Raw genomic sequence first — 17,891 nt, 5'->3', positions numbered from 1 at the left:
CATCCTCCAGCAGCGTGTTGTTGAAATGCCAATAGGCCAGCCCCTGCCTCCCCAAAGAAAGAGGCCATCATGGCCACCAAGCAGGGATCTTAGAACAGGGCCAGCTGAACGGTGGAAGAGTAGGCCTGGGAAAGATGATGAGAAATGTAAACGTGGGTCTAATCAGGAGTGAAATGACCATTGACCCTCCACCCGGACAAAGGTGAACATGGTCTCCTCAGCCAGATGGTGGTCATGCCAGACATCCCCTAGGGAGTGTTGATCTATTATCTCCCTGGGAAGTCCCACTCCTTGAGGGTGCAGTTGAAATCCCCACCCAAGACCAGGCACTCATGAGGATCTAGAGAGCCAAGGAAGGCAGACACCCACTGAAAGAAGCGGAGCCTTTCTGGACCGGACATCAGGATGGAGGCATTAAAGTGTAATGTTGCCCCGCCACACAAACTCAGAGGTGCAGTAGGTGACCCTGCACAATCTCAGCAGTCCCCAGCACCCCGGGCTATAGGTTTAAAGAGAACAGGGACATCACCCCAGCTTCACAGGCCAACAGGTGACTAAAAAAAGACCCTGTCTCCCCACTCCAGCCACCAGCTAGCCCCAGTGGCCGGAGCAGTATGGGTCTCTTTCAGGAAAACAATGGCATACTCACCCTCCCGAAGGAAGAAGAGCACCCGACTCCTGCAGAGACCCAATCTATAGCGCCAGGTATTTAGAGCAGTAAAGATGAATGGCAGCATTGAGAGGGCTGGGGAAGACCCTTGCTGGCAGCCCCCTTTGGGCCCCACAGCAACCCCTGACCATATCCAAAATGTGAGCAGGTAATCATGGAAGCAGCGGGTCCTCTGTTAGGACCAGCACCTGGTCACTTTGCCTTCTCCTAAAATGGTCCTTATGGTCTGGAGGACAAGATGGTCGTCTCCCCAGTGTTGAAGGTCAAGAGCTCCCTTGTACTCGGAGCTGCAAATGTTCTCCAAGAAACTGCGCATCTAGTCCCTCAGGCTCCATGTCCAACCAAAATTGGCAAGCAGGGACTTTGGTGTCCCAGCTGCGCTGATGGTAGGGGCAGTGGGAGAGGAAGAACAGACCCAGACAGGCTGGGAGTGCCTCCTGGGGGTCAACCTCTAAGGTAAATGCAGCAACCCCCGAGGTGGCAGCAATAGGGGAAGGGGAAGGAAAGAGGGGGAGGAGGAGAAGGAAGGGAAAGAGGGGGAGGAGTAAGAGGAGGCGATTAGGAAAAGGGGTAGGAGGAAGGGGAACAGGAGGAGGAGTGGGAAATTCCATTGGGAGAGGAACTGGGCAGGGAACAGGGCTTGGGAGTAGAAACTGGATCAGCAGCTTCCGTGGAAGAGGCACTGGGATGTGGTGCCTCCTTGCAGGGCGGGGGAGCAGTAGTGGTGGTAGAGGAAGTTAGTGTCTCCCCAGCGCTAGGCCCCAGCACCGCAGGGAGTGCACCACCAGAGGCCTCAGTGCCAGGCGTGATGGGGAACAACAGGAACTCTGCTAGAAGTACCCAGGGGCTCAGTGGCCACTGCTGAAGTGCTGCTGACGGCTGGGCAGATGGTCACACCCTGGGGCAACTCAGAGGCAGGGAGAGGGGAGGAGGGCAGATTGGAAGGAAAAGGAGAGGGCAGCTGTCATCTCTCCAGGACAAGAGGATCCCCCTCTGAGGCAGCCGGGGTCAAGCCAAGGGCCTCAATCTCCTGTGAAAGGAAGGCAAGTACGGCACCCCGCCACCACGTGGTTCCCCCTTGTTAGTGGCAGGGTCAGCAGCCACCTCCACATAAGCAGGTCGCCTCTCCTCCATCAGAGCCACTGGCAGCGGTAGGGCCAGTGCCCTCCTGGGTCTCAGGGGTCCCAAGTGCCTCTCCAGGCCAGGCTCGTCCCTTTGGACATGCCCTGTTGCCCAGCAGAGAAAGCACCATCACCCCCAGAGCTGGTGGAGGGAACAGGGAGGCGGGAGGGAGGGGAAGCTGTGACCATGGGAGGTATAACTTTCTAAGTGGGACTCTTTTCCTTTTTGGTCCCCTGACAGTTCCTGGCCTTCAGGGGGGCCTTCTTAATGGTGACACTGGCAGGAGTGGTGGGGGTCCCAGAATCCCCATCCATGCCTGTCGCCACCGTTGGAGCGGGTAGCCCGGCAGCCTCGGAGGGGACAGCATTTACAGAGGTAAATGTGAGAATGGGTGGGGGAAGGGGTGGCGGGGGTGTCACAAGACTGCCCCTCCATTGTGGTCATGGGTGAGGAGGGAAGGAAAGGAAAAAAGTGCCAGGGAAGGAAAGGGAAAAAGGAAGGTTCACCACTCTGCTAGGCTGGAAGCGGGGTGGGAGAGCAGCAATACAGAAAGGAGGAGAGGGGGGGGGATAGAGGAACAACTCCCAGCACAGGATGAAAAGCTAGCTGAGAGGGGAGTGTGTGTGAGGGGAGCTGCCTGCAAATGAAGCACCAGCACCCCACCCGAGAAGAGAAGGGAGAGCAGAGTAGAGACTGTGACAGGGTCAGGTCAGAGAGGGACAAGGAGGAGTGGAAAGGTGGAACATTAGCCTCAGACTGAGTCATCTCTACTCCCAAGGTTCCAGGGAGGGGCTGGTTTAGAACCAGCCAAGGCAATCAGTGGCAGTGGAACACTTGGGGCTAATTGACTAAGCCTGCAGAGTCAAGGCAGCCTAGGCTAATTAGGACACCTGGGGGTAATTAAGAAAACCAGTTCAGACTGGCAATTAAAGAAGCTTTGCCTGCTGTTGGGGCATGTGTGTAGTGAGAGGATGGAGGAAAGCACCGCTGAAAATATGAGGAAAGGAGACAACTGAATACTAGGAAGATGAACCAGAAAGAAGGAAGGTGTGGGGAAGTAGCCCAGGGATCTTGGAGCTGCCTTATAGCAGATGTTGGGGATTCATACAAGCAGCTACTATTACAGGGCCCTTGGCTGGAATACAGAGTAGGGTTGTGGGCCTGGTTTGCTGCCTCCTCCCCCCCTCCACACTTACCTCCCCATTTCCACTCAGGGAAAAGGATTGTAGAGTTTATTCTCCATTTTACTATATGCTGGGCAATGATGAAAAGAGCTCAAACAGCAAACTAAAGCCCTTGGCACGGTGCCTAAAACTATGGGCTGCTGTGAGCCTTTGAGGCAAGCACAATCTGCCGGGAAGCGAAGGACCCACCAAGTTTTCATAGGAGCTGTGTCACAGTAACAAAGTGGAAGATGAAATTCAGTGCTGATAAAGGCAAAATAATGCCTATTGAAAAATATAATTCAAGTTACAAATACGACATAAGGGCTAAGTTACCTGTTACCTCATGGGGGGTCATCATAGATAATTCTCTGAAAACATCTACTCGATATGAAACAGTGGACAAAAACGCTAGGAGTGTAGAAACCATTAGCAAAGGGAGGGATAGAACAGAAAATGAAGCCACAATACTTATCTAAATATTTTAGAAGTGTCTGTATCTGTCTGTTCAAAGAACTCCTAAATGGTGAGAACTAGGACCACCAAATTTAGTATGCAGCTTCCCCTTATCCTACCTTAACGGAAGATCTGGGTTTGATTGTGCCAAAGATATGGGAAGAGCTAGGAATGAGAATGTTTTTCATAACATGGACAGGGATGAGCACAGACAGGAGAGACATGATATGAGAATGGTCCCTGGGGGGCAGCTGCACCACCAAGGACAGGGGGTAGGCAATAATTTTTGATGGGGTGCCACTCCCAGAATTGGGAAAATGGTCAAAGGCTGCACACTTTCATGATATTAATGGAGGAAGTGAAGGGTCTGGGATGGAGGTTGGGTGCAGAAGGGAGCTTGGAGTAAAAGAGGGAGTTTGGGTGAAGGAGGCAGTTGTGTCCCAGTGCACTGGCCTGGGGTGGAGGAGGTTAGATTGTGACCTAAGGCAAGGAATTGGGTTACAGGAGGGTTTGCAGGTATTTTTGGTTGTGAGCTAGGGCAGGAGGGGACTGATCTGGGTCAGGGGATTGGGGTTCTGGAAGGGGATATGGGTACAGGAGGGGGAAACAGAGGATTTGGGTATGTGGAGTGGCAGGCAGAAGGTTGGGGAAGGGAGGGACTGGGGTGCCAGAGGTAGGCTCTGCCAGGAGACTTACCAGCCAGCAGTGGTTCCTGAATCTGCCTCCCTGCCCACCCCTCCTCCTCTGCATAGGCTGCAGCCATGTGCTCTGGAGCCCCTTGTGCTTCATGGCTGCCTGTTATTGAAACAGGCAGCTCCCATTGGCCGGTTTCTGGCCAGAAACCGACCAATGGAATTGTGCTGGGGGCAGGGATCAGCTCCTAAAGCTTCTCCCTTCCCCTCCGGACTTACAGTTTTTAAAGAAAAACTCCCCACAGCCGTGTTTGAGCTGTGTGGGGGAAGGGAGAGGCAGGCAGGGAGCTTGCCTGAGGCTCCCCACAGCATCTGCTGGCTGGATCCAGTGGCTTGGCGGGCCAAATCCAGCCTACAGGCTATATTTTGCCCGACCTTACCAAGGGAATGACCAGCAGAGATGGTGCTCCACCATCTTGCCTGCCAGCACACAAGTAAGTAGCCCCCCTGCTCCAAACTCCCCCCCACCCCCACCCCTGTGCCAGAGGAAGAGGAGAAGAAAGCCCTGCTAGGGTGGGAGCAGAAGGCCTCTGGAGGGGAGGTGGGGGGGCTGAGGGAGTGAGAGAAAAACTCTGCTGAATGGGACCCCTCATCCTGAGCCCCTCCTCATCTCCAAACCCCCATACACCTCCAGCTCTGCCCCCATAGCCCCGGTGCCCTGCCCTGGTTCCTGTACTTCCCCCCGCCAGTCCCTAGCACTGAAGGGCCCAGGCAATGCCAGGTAAGTCTTCTAGTACTCATCAGTTCAGAAAATGCACATTTCATTTGTGATTAGAGAGTTACATGTTCTTTATTGGTTGTTCATTCTGGTACACATTTTAATGCACTAATTTCTTTGTTTTTCAATAGAAACAACCTAGATAGATAGGCTGTGCAAACAAAACAAGTGGAATTGAAATATAAATCAATGTATTGGCTAGGTACAGAGAGTATGTTTTGACCCATAAGATTGTACTTAGGTTTATGTGGCCCTACTGTAGGGTTGAGTACCAATGTCCTAACAGATCGACTGGCTAAGTAGCAGTTCAGCAGAGAAGGCCCTGGGGGTTACAGTGGATGAGAAGCTGGAGATGAGTCAGCAGGGTGCCCCGTAGCCAAAAAGGCAAATGGACTATTAGGGGGCATTAGGATGAGCATTGCCAGCAGATCTAGACAAGTGATTATTCCCCTTTATTTGGCTCTGGGAAGGCCACATCTGGAGTAGTGAATGCAGATTTGGGGCCCCCACTACAGAAAGGCTAGGGACTCATTTGGAGAGGGTCCAGCGGAGGGCAACCAAACTGATTAGGGAGCTGGAGCATATGAGCTATGAGGAGAGGCTGACGGATTTGGGTTTGCTTAGTCTGCAGAAGATAAGAGTGAGGGAGGACTTGATAGCAGCCTTCAAATTCCTGAAGGGAGGTTCCAAAGAGGATGGAGAGAGGCTGTTCTCAGTAGTGACGGATGCAGAACAAGGAGCAATGGTCTCAAGGTACAGTAGGGGAGGTCTAGGCTGGATATTAAGAAAACTATTTCACTAGGATGGTGGTGAAGTACTGGGATGGGTTCCCTAGGGAGGTGGTGGAATCTCCATCCCCAGAGGTTTAAGTCTCGGCTTGACAAAGCCCTGGCTGGGATGATTTAGTTGGGATTGGTCCTGCTTAGGGCAGAGGGCTGGACTAGATGACCTCCTGAGGTCTCTTCCAGCCCTGTGATTAGAGGAACTCATCACAGCACTCAAATTTAAGGATAGCTTAGGTGCAAGTGATCATGGCTTGTGCACATTAATAATGTGCAAGCAGCGCGCGCGCACACACACACACACACACACGGTGCTTTAATCAGGACAGTTTCATAAAGCTGAAAAAAAATGAGCTGGCAAATCAGCTGGAAGGAAAAAGTTAATCAGAAAAATATGACTGACAATTGGTATTTCTTTAGAACACTTTACTAGATGCCCAAAAAGTTAGAATCCCATAAGCAAGGAAGAAGGATTTACTGGCATGATAACCAGCCAGGTTAGAGAGGAAATGAAGACAGCCATAAAATTAAGCTTCCCCTTCCATTTGTGTTATACTAGTGAATGTAAATCAGAAGTTAGAAATTGTAATAAAAATTGATAAGAGAAGCAAAGGGACACAAAGTGAAATCAATGCTCAGCAGAGATAAGGACAATGAAAAGGAAGGGAGAGGGGAAGAGGGGTTAAGGACAAAAAGAAACTTGACAACAGTATTGGTCCATTATTAAATGGAGATGATGGAATTAATATTAATGTAGAAATAGCAGAAGTGTTCAATATGTATTTATCCTCTGTTGGGGGTTGGGCAGAAGAGGATGATGTCATGTCATTTGATAACACTTGTTCCACTCTACTAGTATTTGAGGTATGTTAAAAAGCAGCTTTTAAAATCAGCGGGCCCAGATAATTTGCATCCAAGATTTTGAAAAGAGCTGAATAAAGAGTTTGCTGGACCATTAATGCTGATTTTCAGTAAGGCTTGGGAGATTGGGGAAGTTCCAGAAGTTTAGCTTTTTTCCCCAATGTCATGCCAATATTGATATCAGTCCTGGATAAGATAATGGAGCAGCTGATATGGGACTAATTGAGAATTAAAGGAAGGAAATATATTCAATGCCAATCATCATTGGTTTAGGGAAACCAAATCCAGTTAGACAATATGTATCTTTTTTATCATATTAAAACGTTTGGATGACAAAGGTAAGAGATGTCTGCAAAGCATTTGACTTACCACGTGACCTTTTGATTAAAACCAAAAAAGTTACAGTATACATCCAATGAATTCAACCCTGGCTAACCGTCAGGTTGTAAAGTGCATTTGTAACCCAGGAATTGTCAAAGAATGGGTGTGTTTTTAATGAGGTTCTGAATAAATAGATTCTTGCCCTTCACTATTTAACATTTTCATCCATAACCTGGAAGAAAATAAAATCACTGTAAAGTCTGCAGATGACAAAAGTTGGGTGAGTAGAAATAATGAGGGCAGGTCACCGATTCAGAGTGGTCTGGACCACTTGGCAAACGTGTATTAATGCTGCTAAATGTAAATCTCTACATCTAGGAACAAAGAATGTGGTAGATAATCAGCTAAATACAAGCTTTCAGTGCAACACTGACCAGTTCAACCCTTGGATGCATAAACTGCATTGCCACCAGAATGAAATGTCTAATTCTGTCATTCACAACTCAAGAAGGTATTAAGTTGTGGAAGGCATGAGAATGGTTAAAGGATTAGAAAACATGCTTTTAGTAATAGATTCAAAAGGTCTCAATCTATTCAGCTGAACAAAGAGAAAGTTAAGGGGTGACTTGATTACAGTCTAAGTGCCTACATGGAGAATAAATATTTAGGAATGGGGTTTTCAATCTAGCAGAGAAAGAGCTAACATGATCTAGTGTCTGGAAGCTGATGTTAAACATTTTACTCCTGAATCAATGTAATAGCGAGAGTAATTAACCTTTGGAATGACATACAAGAGGTCATGGGGCATTTTCCATCACTAAATTTTAAAAATCAAGATTGGATATTTCCAAAACTTCTGCTCTAGGGATTATTTTGGGGGAAGTTTTATGGCCTGGGTTATATAGGGCTTCCAACTACACGATTACAATTGTCACTTGAGACCTTAGAATCTTAGTTATAACTGAATACCTCTTAGTCCATCAATAAGGATGCAGGATATTAAAACAAAGTAGCAAATCTTTTAGATGTGTTGGATCAAGTAACTTGATCCAAGAGTTTTATCCTTATTGGCCAAGGAATCAATGTTGTTTTTGAAAACATCATCATAGAATCCTAAGATGAAAGAGATCTCATTGAGTCCAACCCGCTGTTCAAAGCGGGACCAACCACAGTAAAGTCATCTCAACCAGGGCTTTGGCAAGCCAGGACTTAACCTTGAATGTGGGAGATTCCATCACCTCCCTAGGTAACCCATTCCAGTGCTTCACCACCCTTCTAGGGAGAGAATTTTTCCTGATGTCCAACCTGGACCTCTCCCACTGCAACTTGAGACCATTGCCCCTTGTTCTGCTATCTGCCATCACTGAACAGCTTCTCACCATCCTCTTTGGAACCCCCTTCAGGAAGTTGAAGGGTGCTCTCAAATCCCCACCCCCCACTCCTCTTTTCTTCTGTAGAATAAATAAACCCAGATCCCTCAGCCTCTCCTCATAAGTCATGAGCTCCAGCCCACTAATCATTTTTGTTGCCTTCCACTGGACTGTCTCCAATGCGTCCACATCCTTTTTGTAATGGGGGCGAGGGGGACGGGAACTGGACACCATACTCCAGATTTGGCCTCCCCAGTGCCAAATAACGGGGAATAATGACTTCCCTAGATCTGTTGGCAATGCTCTTAATGCAGCCTAATAAGCCTTCTTGGCTACAAGGGCACGCTGACTCACATCCAGCTTCTCATCCATTATAATCCACAGGCCCATGAACTGCTTACCCTAGCGGTGGGCAAGATACCTCTCACGGGCTGGATCCAACCTGCCAAGCCACCGGATCTGGCCCGTGGACACCCCTCCCGGGACCCGCAGGCACGAAGCAGCTGCTGTTTGAAATGCAGAGCTGTGCTGTGTGACTCTACTCCGGGGGGGAAAGGCTTCATGTGCTCTCCCCGCCCTCAGCCCAATCCTTAGCTCCTGTTGGCCAGAAACAGCCAGCCAATGGGAGCTGAGAGATTGGCCTGATGGTTGGGGGTGGCGTGAGCCTCTCTCCTCCCTCCTCCTGGAGACGAGAGCCATGTAAAGGGAGCAGGCTGCATTTTCAATGCTCTGGAGCTGCAGCAGGTATGCTTAGGTACGCACCTCCTAGCCACAGTCTGCCTCTGGCACCCCTGCCTCTCCTGTACCCCAACTCCCTTCCCCCCAAGTCACCTTCCAAACCCTCTGCACCCCCCACCTCAGATCAGACCCTGCACCCCTTCTTTCATACCTCTCCCAGGCCAAAATACTCTCCTGCATTTCCACTCCCTCCATCTCTTGACCCAAGTCACAACCTCCTCCTTCACCCAAACTCCCTCTCAGACCTCACACCGTATCCAGCCCCCCAGACCCTTTCCCCATGCGCCCTTCTGCACCCAACCTCCATCCTGGAGCCTGCACCTCCTCCACAGAAGAGTGTGGCCCTTAACCACTTTCCAAAATCTTGGAGTGGCCACTCCACCAAAAATTATTGTCCACTCCTGGCTTAGCCCATCCATCCTCAGCCTGTAACAGTGATTGGGATTCTTCCATCCCCAGTGCAGGAATCTGCACTTGTTCTTGTTGAACCCCTATCAGATTTCTTTTGACCCAGTTCTCCAATTTTTTCTAGGTCACTAGGGTCCCTATCTCTACCCTCCAGTGTATCTACCACTCCCCCTAGCTTAGCGTCATCCATGAACCTGAGGGTGCAATCCATCCACTCATCCAGGTCATTAAAGATTTTGAACAAAACTGGCCCAAAAACTAACCCTTGGGGCACTCCAATACTGACCAACTCTGATGCCAGCCAGATAATGAGCTGCTGATTGGACTCAATGGATAGCAATGATCTAGCCAGCTTTCTATCCACCTTATATTAAGACACCAGTGACATTACAGAAAACTGGAAAAAAAAATCAATGTTGCAATCTTTACAAGCAGATGTTCTGCACAGCAGGCCAGTTAGCCGTACATCCATTAGCATAGAAAGGTGACACAGGAGGAAAGAAGGGAAGAACAATTCTGGGCGTCTTTTTGACCAGCCTTTCAGTGAAAGTTACAGATTCAAGTTCACTGAAAAATATCACTAATCGGTGTCAATTTTGCTGACTTGTTTTGATTTTAAAAGACTCAGTAAATGCCAGGAAGAAAATAAAAATAATTTTGTTTGCCAATCAAACAAAATCTGTAATAAAAATTCTGAAATTAACTTTAATTTTAAATAGAAGTGTAAAAAAGGATCAAAACTGAAACAATGCTTGTTCAACCCAAAACAAAGTTCTCAATTTTGATTTAAACTGTCATTTTGAAATGTTTGGAAAAAGTCGATTTTTTCAATTTCTCAGAATTGAGAGCGAACCAAAGTAAGACATCTTCTGATTCACACAGTGCTAGTAAAGTATTTTAAAAAGGCATAATCAATTGCCTGCTTATTTTTATTGAAAATACGTCTTGTTAGTCAAACTTGATATAGTTTTGAGGCAGTTACAAATGCAATTAATAAAAGTAACTGTCGATATAATAGACTAACCTTCTTGGCAGCTGACATTCAAACTCTCCCAAATATATAGATTCTACCAGTTTGAGTTGTCTGCACATTTGTAATTGCCAGGATCACCTCTAGAGCCCTTTTTGAAAGTTAGTGCCACATTAAATTATCTTCTGTACCAATGACTGGAAGATAGCTAAAGGATAGATTACAAACCAGGGATGTTAAATTGTGGGTAATCAGCTAATCATGTAGTCAATGTAATTTCCATTAACTACTCAATTAGTTAAGAAAGGGGAAAACTGCAGAGCTGCAGCAGCGTTAGCTCCCAGCCTGCTTAAGAGTCTTAATATATTTAAAAAACAGAATTGCAGTGGGGTGACCAGGAGTGACCCAGGAATCAGCTGTCCTGGCTCACTCCCAGTCCCCGCCAATTCGTGTCTGCTTTTTAAATGTATTAAGAGCCATCAGGCTTTTAAGTTGGCTCCCCTCAGTACCCTGCAGAACTGGCTCCTGCCTCCCCCACTTGCTGCCTCTCTGATGCGGGGGGCAACTAGTTGAGTAGCAGTTTCATATTTGAGTTCTTTGATAACACTTGGGTGAATGACATCTGGTCCTGGTGACTTGTTAAATTGGTAAACTAAATAGTGTTCCAAAACCTCCTCTAATGACACCTCAGTTTGAGACAATTCCTCAGATTAGTCTCATAAAAAGAACGGCTCAGGTTTGGAAATCTCCCTCCCATCCTCAGCCATGAAGACCAATGCAAACAATTTTCGTTTTTCCACAAAGACAATAAGGCCATTGAGTCCTCCTTTAGCATTTCGATCATCCAAGATTGGTTGTTTAGTGGGCTTCCTGCTTCTGCTGTACTAAAAACATTTGCTATTACTTTGAGTTTTTGGCTGTTCTTCAAAATTCCTTTTTGGCTTTCCTGATTATATTTGTATACATCATTTGTCAGAGTTTATGCTCCTTTCTGTTATTTAAATTCCACTTGTTAAACCTGCCTTGTCACTGCCTGTTCTGTGAGCAGAGAGCATCAGTTCTGCCCTTTTCCCAGTCCTACATTCCAAAGGAAGACTCGTGCCCTCTAAACTAAGCCTGGTCTCCTGTTCTGCTGAGGCTCAGCTACTGCCCAACACAGGGTTCTGTACAGCAGAATGCTCATATGGGGTCTGAACTAGATGGACCTTTGGCCTGTGTCCTGTCTTCCCACCGTGGCCAGTATCAGATGCCCCAGAGGAAATGAACAGACTAGGTAATCATCAGGTGATCCTCCCAGTCACCCATTCCCAGCCTCTGACTAACAGTGGCTAGGGATGCCATTCCTACCCATCCTGGTGAATAGCCATTGATGGACCTATCCTCCATAAATTTATCTAGTTCTTTTTTAAACCCTGTTAAAGTTCTGGCCTTCACAATGTCCTCTGGCAAGGAGTTCCACGGGTTGACTATGTGTTGTGTGAAGAAATACTTCCCTTCGTTTGTTTTAAACCTGCTACCTATTCATTTAATTGAGTAACCCCCCTAGTTCTTGTGTTATGGGAAGGAGTAAATAGCACTTCCTGATTCACTTTCTCCATACCAGTCATGATTTTATAGAGTTCTATTATATCTCCCCTCCCACTTAACTGTCTCTTTTCCTAACTGAAGAGTTCCAGGATTACTAATCTCTCCTCATATGGCAGGCTGGATCCTGCATACCTCGCTTCAAGAGGCTGGTCCGTCCATCCAGGCTGCAATTCCAGCGCTCGTTGCGGAATTGGTACTGGCACTCCATGATGCTGAGCCGGATGGCATCTCGCAGAGTCTCCGCCAGCCCTGGCTCCCGCCGGCAGAGCCTCTTCTGCTTAGGAGACAGCTGGAGCAGGTCACACTGTTTGAGGTGTGGCTTCCCTTGGGCAGGGTTTGCAGAGGGGCCCAGAGAGGGAAGATGGGTCAGACCTTCTTTCCCAGTCAGGCTGCAGGGGAAAGCAGGGAGAGAGGTGAGTCTAGACAGATCATGGCCAAGGACAGAAGGAGCGTCAGAAAGCTGCTGTGTAGAGCTGGTGGATAACCGACTTTTAGGTTTGCTGACAGTTCCAAAAACTAAAAATAATTGGTTGAACCAAAAAGCAATGATGGGGAGTCAAAATAGCTGACAAAGATTCCATTCGGGTTGAACCCAAAATCCTGTTCACCCAGAAACCAACGGCTTCATTTGATTTTGGGCATTTATGCACATAAAAGCAAAGTATTAGAGAGTCACAAAACAGGCAGAGGAGGAAGTGATGTCACTATCCACCCACCTTAAAATCTTTAGCCCAATGGCTTGAACACTCACCTGGGCTATGGAAGACCCAGGTTTGAGTCGCCCATGTCTGATGTGGAGAAAATCTGACTGAGGTCTTAAATGTTGCACAGAAGTGCCCAGGGCATCCTTACACTTTGGGCTCTAGACATTGAGGCTGCTCCCTTCCAGTGTGGTTTCTGCTGGGGCTTGGGGATTTCCTGCCCCATGCCATTCCTCCCCAGCCTGCCTTCTGCCCAGTCCCTGGGGCTTGGGAGCAGAGATGGTCAGAGCTATCCTTGGGCACACAAGCACAATTTTCAGGTGCACTACACAACTGCACATTCAGCATATGGTTATGGACAACCCTGGAAGTGCCAAATCAATTGGGCTAAGAGGGCTCCTGGTGTGTGCCTCCCCCCCTCCCCATGCCCTGGTTGAAGCAGTTCTACTGCAGATGGGTTATGAAGATGGGTCTCCCCTCTCCCAGGAATCTGCCTTAACCGAAGGGTCAGTGCCTCTCTGGCCCAGTGACCAATTAAGTATTTTATACACAGCTGTCCCAGGAGATCCAGAGAGCCTGTTCCAGAGCAATCAACAGTACAGGGTCTTGGATACTTTCCTGAAACATGGGAACCCCCAAGTTCAGATGCTACCTCCACAGGAAGCACATCGAATGTGGGTTTCTTCCTCCCTGGCGAGTGCACCTGCACTAGGGAAAAAGTTGTGAGATGGATGGCAGCACCAACAGTCCTTTCTCCAGTGAGTGAAGGGTGCTCACTTCCCTGACCTTTCAGCCCAGGCTTTTTGGCAAACTCCCAGATTCACAAGTGCATTTTCCATTAATAAGCTACTCACCCAGCTCCACAGGGCACAGCAGCTCAAGCCACTGGCCCATTGGTCTGGTCAGCCATCTCCGGTCCTGACTAAGGCCAGATACCAAGTCTGATGGACCTATGGACTCTGCAGCATCCGGCAATAGAAGATACACAGCCCATAACATACCTGCCAAACACCAGCAGGGAAGCTTCCTCTTGGATCCATAAGGGATCAGGTTATGCATCGCACCATCAGCTCAAATTATCTGCCAATTTTGCCAGGACTTATTCCTAGAGATTTCATCACATGACAATCTTTTAATTAAAAGATTAATCTTTACTTCCTGGTGCCTCCAAAGCAATCTTAGCAGGTTGGCACTGTAGCTCAAATACCCATTTTAGCAGTCCCAATATGTTCATCATCACAGATGATTTGTTTGCGTGCTAATAGACCACTTACTGCAGGTTGCTACATCACAATTCACACGACTTATCCATAGATGCATTGAGTACATGGACTCAGGCTGTTCATAGCCCTCTCGCCAGCATGAAGGAAGAGACGCTGATCAAAGGCACCCTGACACTGTTTACAGCACAGGGCAGAGTGCCAGGTCGTAGAGGCAGCCAAAGAGAGCTTTCTAAATACCTAGCTGGGCAAGTCGAAGCCACACAGGAGCCTAGTCCCTGAGATCTCATTCCCAACAAGTCTTCCCAGCCCATCTCAACCCCTGGAGATTCCCAGAGTCACTGATTGAGTTCATGGCCAGTTTACCCATGCTTCCCTTACAGGGATCAGGCAAGCACACAGATCTGTGTTAATCTGTGGAACTCACTGCCATAATATACCAACTCAAAGATCTCACTAAAGGGTTTAATAAAATATTAGATTGATGTGAATATCTCCTGAATTCTCTCAGCTAGGAATATAAACCTTCATGTTGGGGCTAAGAGCGAGTTTCCACCATGGACATGTTACTGCAGAGCTATCCATTACTTATGCTTTACAATCTTCCTCCATGGCACCTGAGAGTCTGTTGGTCTACAAGCACCATTGGGTCTGACTATGTGCTAATCTAGCCTCCATTCCCATAGTACTGAACACCCTGTTCTCAGGGTCAGATAGCTGCACCACTGTACACAAGAGCAACAGAAAGGAGCTTTCCATCATTTTAGTAAATCTGGGCTCAGCTAATTTACTCCCTGCCAAGATGCAGGGTTTGTAGTGTGTGAGTCACCCAAGGCAGATTGCTGTCCACCTTCCTTTTGGAAGCCCTCAGTGAAATACTTCCACAACCTCCCGAGCGGTCCATGCCATTGTGCTGTGGTGCTTGGAGGTAGAAGTAGATCGTCTGCTCTGCTGTAGTTTGAGCCCGCAACACTTGTCCTGCCCTCTGTGGCAAGAGAACTGTTTTCCTCCATTTTTCCTCCATCCAGCCTTTCTAGTGTCTGAAGAGGACTATCACATCCCCCCTTAATCTGATTTCCAAAGTAGATGTACCCGGTTCCTTCAGCCGATGCTCATACTTCCATCCCTTTGTTGCTCAGCTCCAGATCCTTTACACTTTCCCTGCATCAGTAGTCACCAACCGGTCAATTGCGATTGACTGGTTTATCCCCATCACCACCTGGCAGCCCCATGCTGCCAGCCCATCCCCAAAAGCATTCAGCATGGCCTCATGTGTGTGGAACTAACTACAAGCAGTGCCCCCTGCAGCTCCTCCCATTGGCCAGGAATGGGGAATTGTGGCCAATGGGAGCTGAGGGGGTGGTACTGACAGAGCGCACAGCCACATGTCTCCTGTTTGCCACCCTTGAGGCTACAAGGGCCTGTTGGCCCCTTCTGGGCATGGCATGGCTTGAGCTGGTGGTGTGGCATGGGCCCAGGGCAGGCAGGCAGATAGCCTCCCAGTGACACGGTGGAAAGGGCAGTAAGGCTGAGGCTGTTCCCAACCCCCAGACCCCCTCCCAGCACCAGCACCCCAATTACCTGCCCCAGCCCTGAACCAAAGCCAATACCTATACCCTCCTACACCCTGTGCCCCAGCCCTGAACCCTCACCAAAAGCCATCCCCTGTCCTGACTGCTGTCCCAGGCCAGTGCCCCACACCCCCATCCTGCACCCTGAACCCCCTCCTACATTCGAAGCTCCAGCCCTGAGCCCTCCTCCCAGAGCCAGTACCCCACCCCCTCCTGTACCCCAACTCCCTGCCCCAACCCAGTAAAAGTGAGGGAAGGAGAGGGAGTAATGGAATGAGCAGGGTGGGACTTTGGGGAAGGGGCAGAACAGATCCCAAACGGATTTAAAAAAAAAAATCGCTTCAAGGGTAGCCGAGTTAATCGCTGAGTTAATCTGTAACAGGAAAAACTTTAAAAAAAGCAACAAATAGTCTAGTACAGGGGTGGGCAAAAGGGCCTCCGTGGGCAGGATCCAGCCCACCAAGTGGGTTGATCCAGCCCATGGAGGCCCTGCCACTCCCTGCCCCAGAATTGGAGCCTGGGGAGCACGCGAAGCTTCCTCCTGCCCGGTGAGCAAATGCAGCACTTTGAAGTGCCACACGCTGCTCGCAAGGTGGGGGAGGTCACGCGCTCTCCTGCCCACAAGCCCCAGTTGGCCTGGGGGCAGGAGGAGTGTGCAAAGTTTCCTCCCCCCGCCCTGTGAGGAGTGCATGGCCCTTCAAAGTGCCGTATGCGCACACAGAGCGGGAGCAGGGCAAAGGAAGCTTAGCACAGCTCCCCCACCCCCTGGCCAATCAGGACTTGTCACACACTCCCGTGCCCCCATCTCCTCCCGTCCTACGAGCAGCGCATGGCACTTTGAAGTGCTGCATACTCCTTGCAGGGCAGGGTTGGAATCTACCCTTGCAGGATCCCTTGCAGGAGGCATAAGGGGTCTGTCAAAAAAGGTTTTCTTTCTCGACAGAAACCCTTCTAAACTGCCGCTTTTTGCCGACAAAGTGCTGAGATGGTGTGACGGCGCGTTGGGGGTCCCCCGTCTCCTGCACCCCGAAATGGCACAAACAGACTGCACCAGCCGGTGGAATAGAGGAAGTTTATTGCCTCTCCAGGATACAGCTCAGCACAGATGTAATCTGGTCACAGAGCTGGGCTAGGATGCCTCAGGCCCCCTTGAGATGGGGGAGACTGGGCCCCTAAACTCCAGCCCCTTTCCCTAGGCTGTCTCCTCCATGCTCTCCAACAGCCACTCTAACCTTCTTCCAGCCCTGCCCCCCAGCCAGGGCAGCATCCACCTTCCTTTGTTCCTCTCCATGGGGGGTGTCTGGCCATACTGGTTTGCATAGTGACTCATCCTGTTTTGCTGGGTCGTGGTACCCACGGCAGCCAGTGGGGGTTACCCCAGAGCCAGCAGCATAGAAACCAGCCAGGTACCCCCACTACGTCACAGATGGCAAAACGCGGTGGCCATTTTTATGCAAATTAGGCACGGGATATTTAAATCCCTGCCTCATTTGCAATGTCAACCTGCCTAATCTGCATCCCTCTGCCGACAGATCTGATTCTCTCTGGCTGTGTCTAGACTGGCAAGTTTTTCCACAAAATCATCTGCTTTTGCAGAAAAACTTGCCAGCTGTCTACACTGGCCACTTGAATTTCTGCAAGAACACTGACCATCTAATGTAAGATCGTCAGTGTTCTTGCGGAAATACTGTGCTGCTCCCGTTCAGGCAAAAGCCCTCTTGCGCAAATCATTTGCACAAGAGGGCCAGTGTAAACAGCACAGTACTGTTTTCTGCAAAAAAGCCCCGATCGCGAAAATGGCGATCGGGGCTTTTTTGCAGAAAAGTGCGTCTAGACTGGCCACAGACGCTTTTCCCCAAAAAGTGCTTTTGCGGGAAAGTGTCCTGCCAATCTAGACGCGCTTTTCCGAAAATGCTTTTAACGGAAAAGTTTTCCGTTAAAAGCATTTCCAGAAAATCATGCCAGTGTAGACATAGCCTCTCTGATGTATTTATAGAGAGCAAATACCACGGAGGCAGAAAATGGTTACTAATCAGAGGAGTGAAGTTCTGGAACAAACTAAGTGGCGCATTGGGGGGCGAAGGGGAACCCAACCCTAACTAGTTTCAAGTCAGAGTTTGGTAAGTTTGAGAGGACAGTATGATGAGACTGCAGACAATGGAATGTAGCTGAAATGCAACTTCTAGTAGAAAATATCCCCAATGGCCAGTGATGAATACAAACTACGAGAGCTCCAAGTTGCTACAGAGAATTCTTTCTAGGTGTCTGGCTCAATGATCAGAGTCTATCTGGTCACCATATTTGCAGCTGAGGAGGATTTTTTCCCCTGGATAGACTGGCAGAGACACTGGGGGTGTTTCACCTTCCTCTGCACTGTGGGCCACTGACAGGTATGAAGTAGTGTAAATGGTGGATTCTCTGGAACTTGCAGTCTATAAATCAAGGTGTGAGGGCTTTAGTAACACAGCCAGAGGTTTGGGGCCCTATTACAGAAGTGGGTGGGTGAGATTCTGTAGCCTGTGATGTGCAGGAGGGCAGACC

The 17,891-nt window shown here is 48.9% G+C and overlaps 1 protein-coding gene across 4 annotated transcripts in view; it reads right to left on the bottom strand.

Annotated features, from left to right (window-relative positions):
- The window catches only part of WNT9B (Wnt family member 9B), an 81,995-nt gene that overhangs the window by 10,998 nt on the left and 53,106 nt on the right, over nt 1-17,891 (bottom strand). For 3 of the 4 annotated variants that reach the window (XM_089773987.1, XM_089773988.1, XM_075911314.2), the window contains exon 2: nt 11,991-12,247. In XM_089773987.1, the coding sequence (XP_089630113.1) occupies nt 11,991-12,066 (76 nt within the window). In that variant the 5' untranslated portion in view covers nt 12,067-12,247. Of the gene's footprint in view, nt 1-11,990; nt 12,248-12,609; nt 15,456-17,891 lie in introns of those variants that run through there. The other variant, XM_089773989.1, reaches the window with a different exon arrangement.

Source organism: Pelodiscus sinensis, chromosome 29 (genome assembly GCF_052426305.1).
Source record: "Pelodiscus sinensis isolate ZL-2025 chromosome 29, ASM5242630v1, whole genome shotgun sequence".
NCBI lineage: Eukaryota > Metazoa > Chordata > Testudines > Trionychidae > Pelodiscus > Pelodiscus sinensis.
The sequence above is the reverse complement of the archived record's forward strand: the minus strand, read 5'-3'. Positions and strand labels throughout refer to the sequence as shown.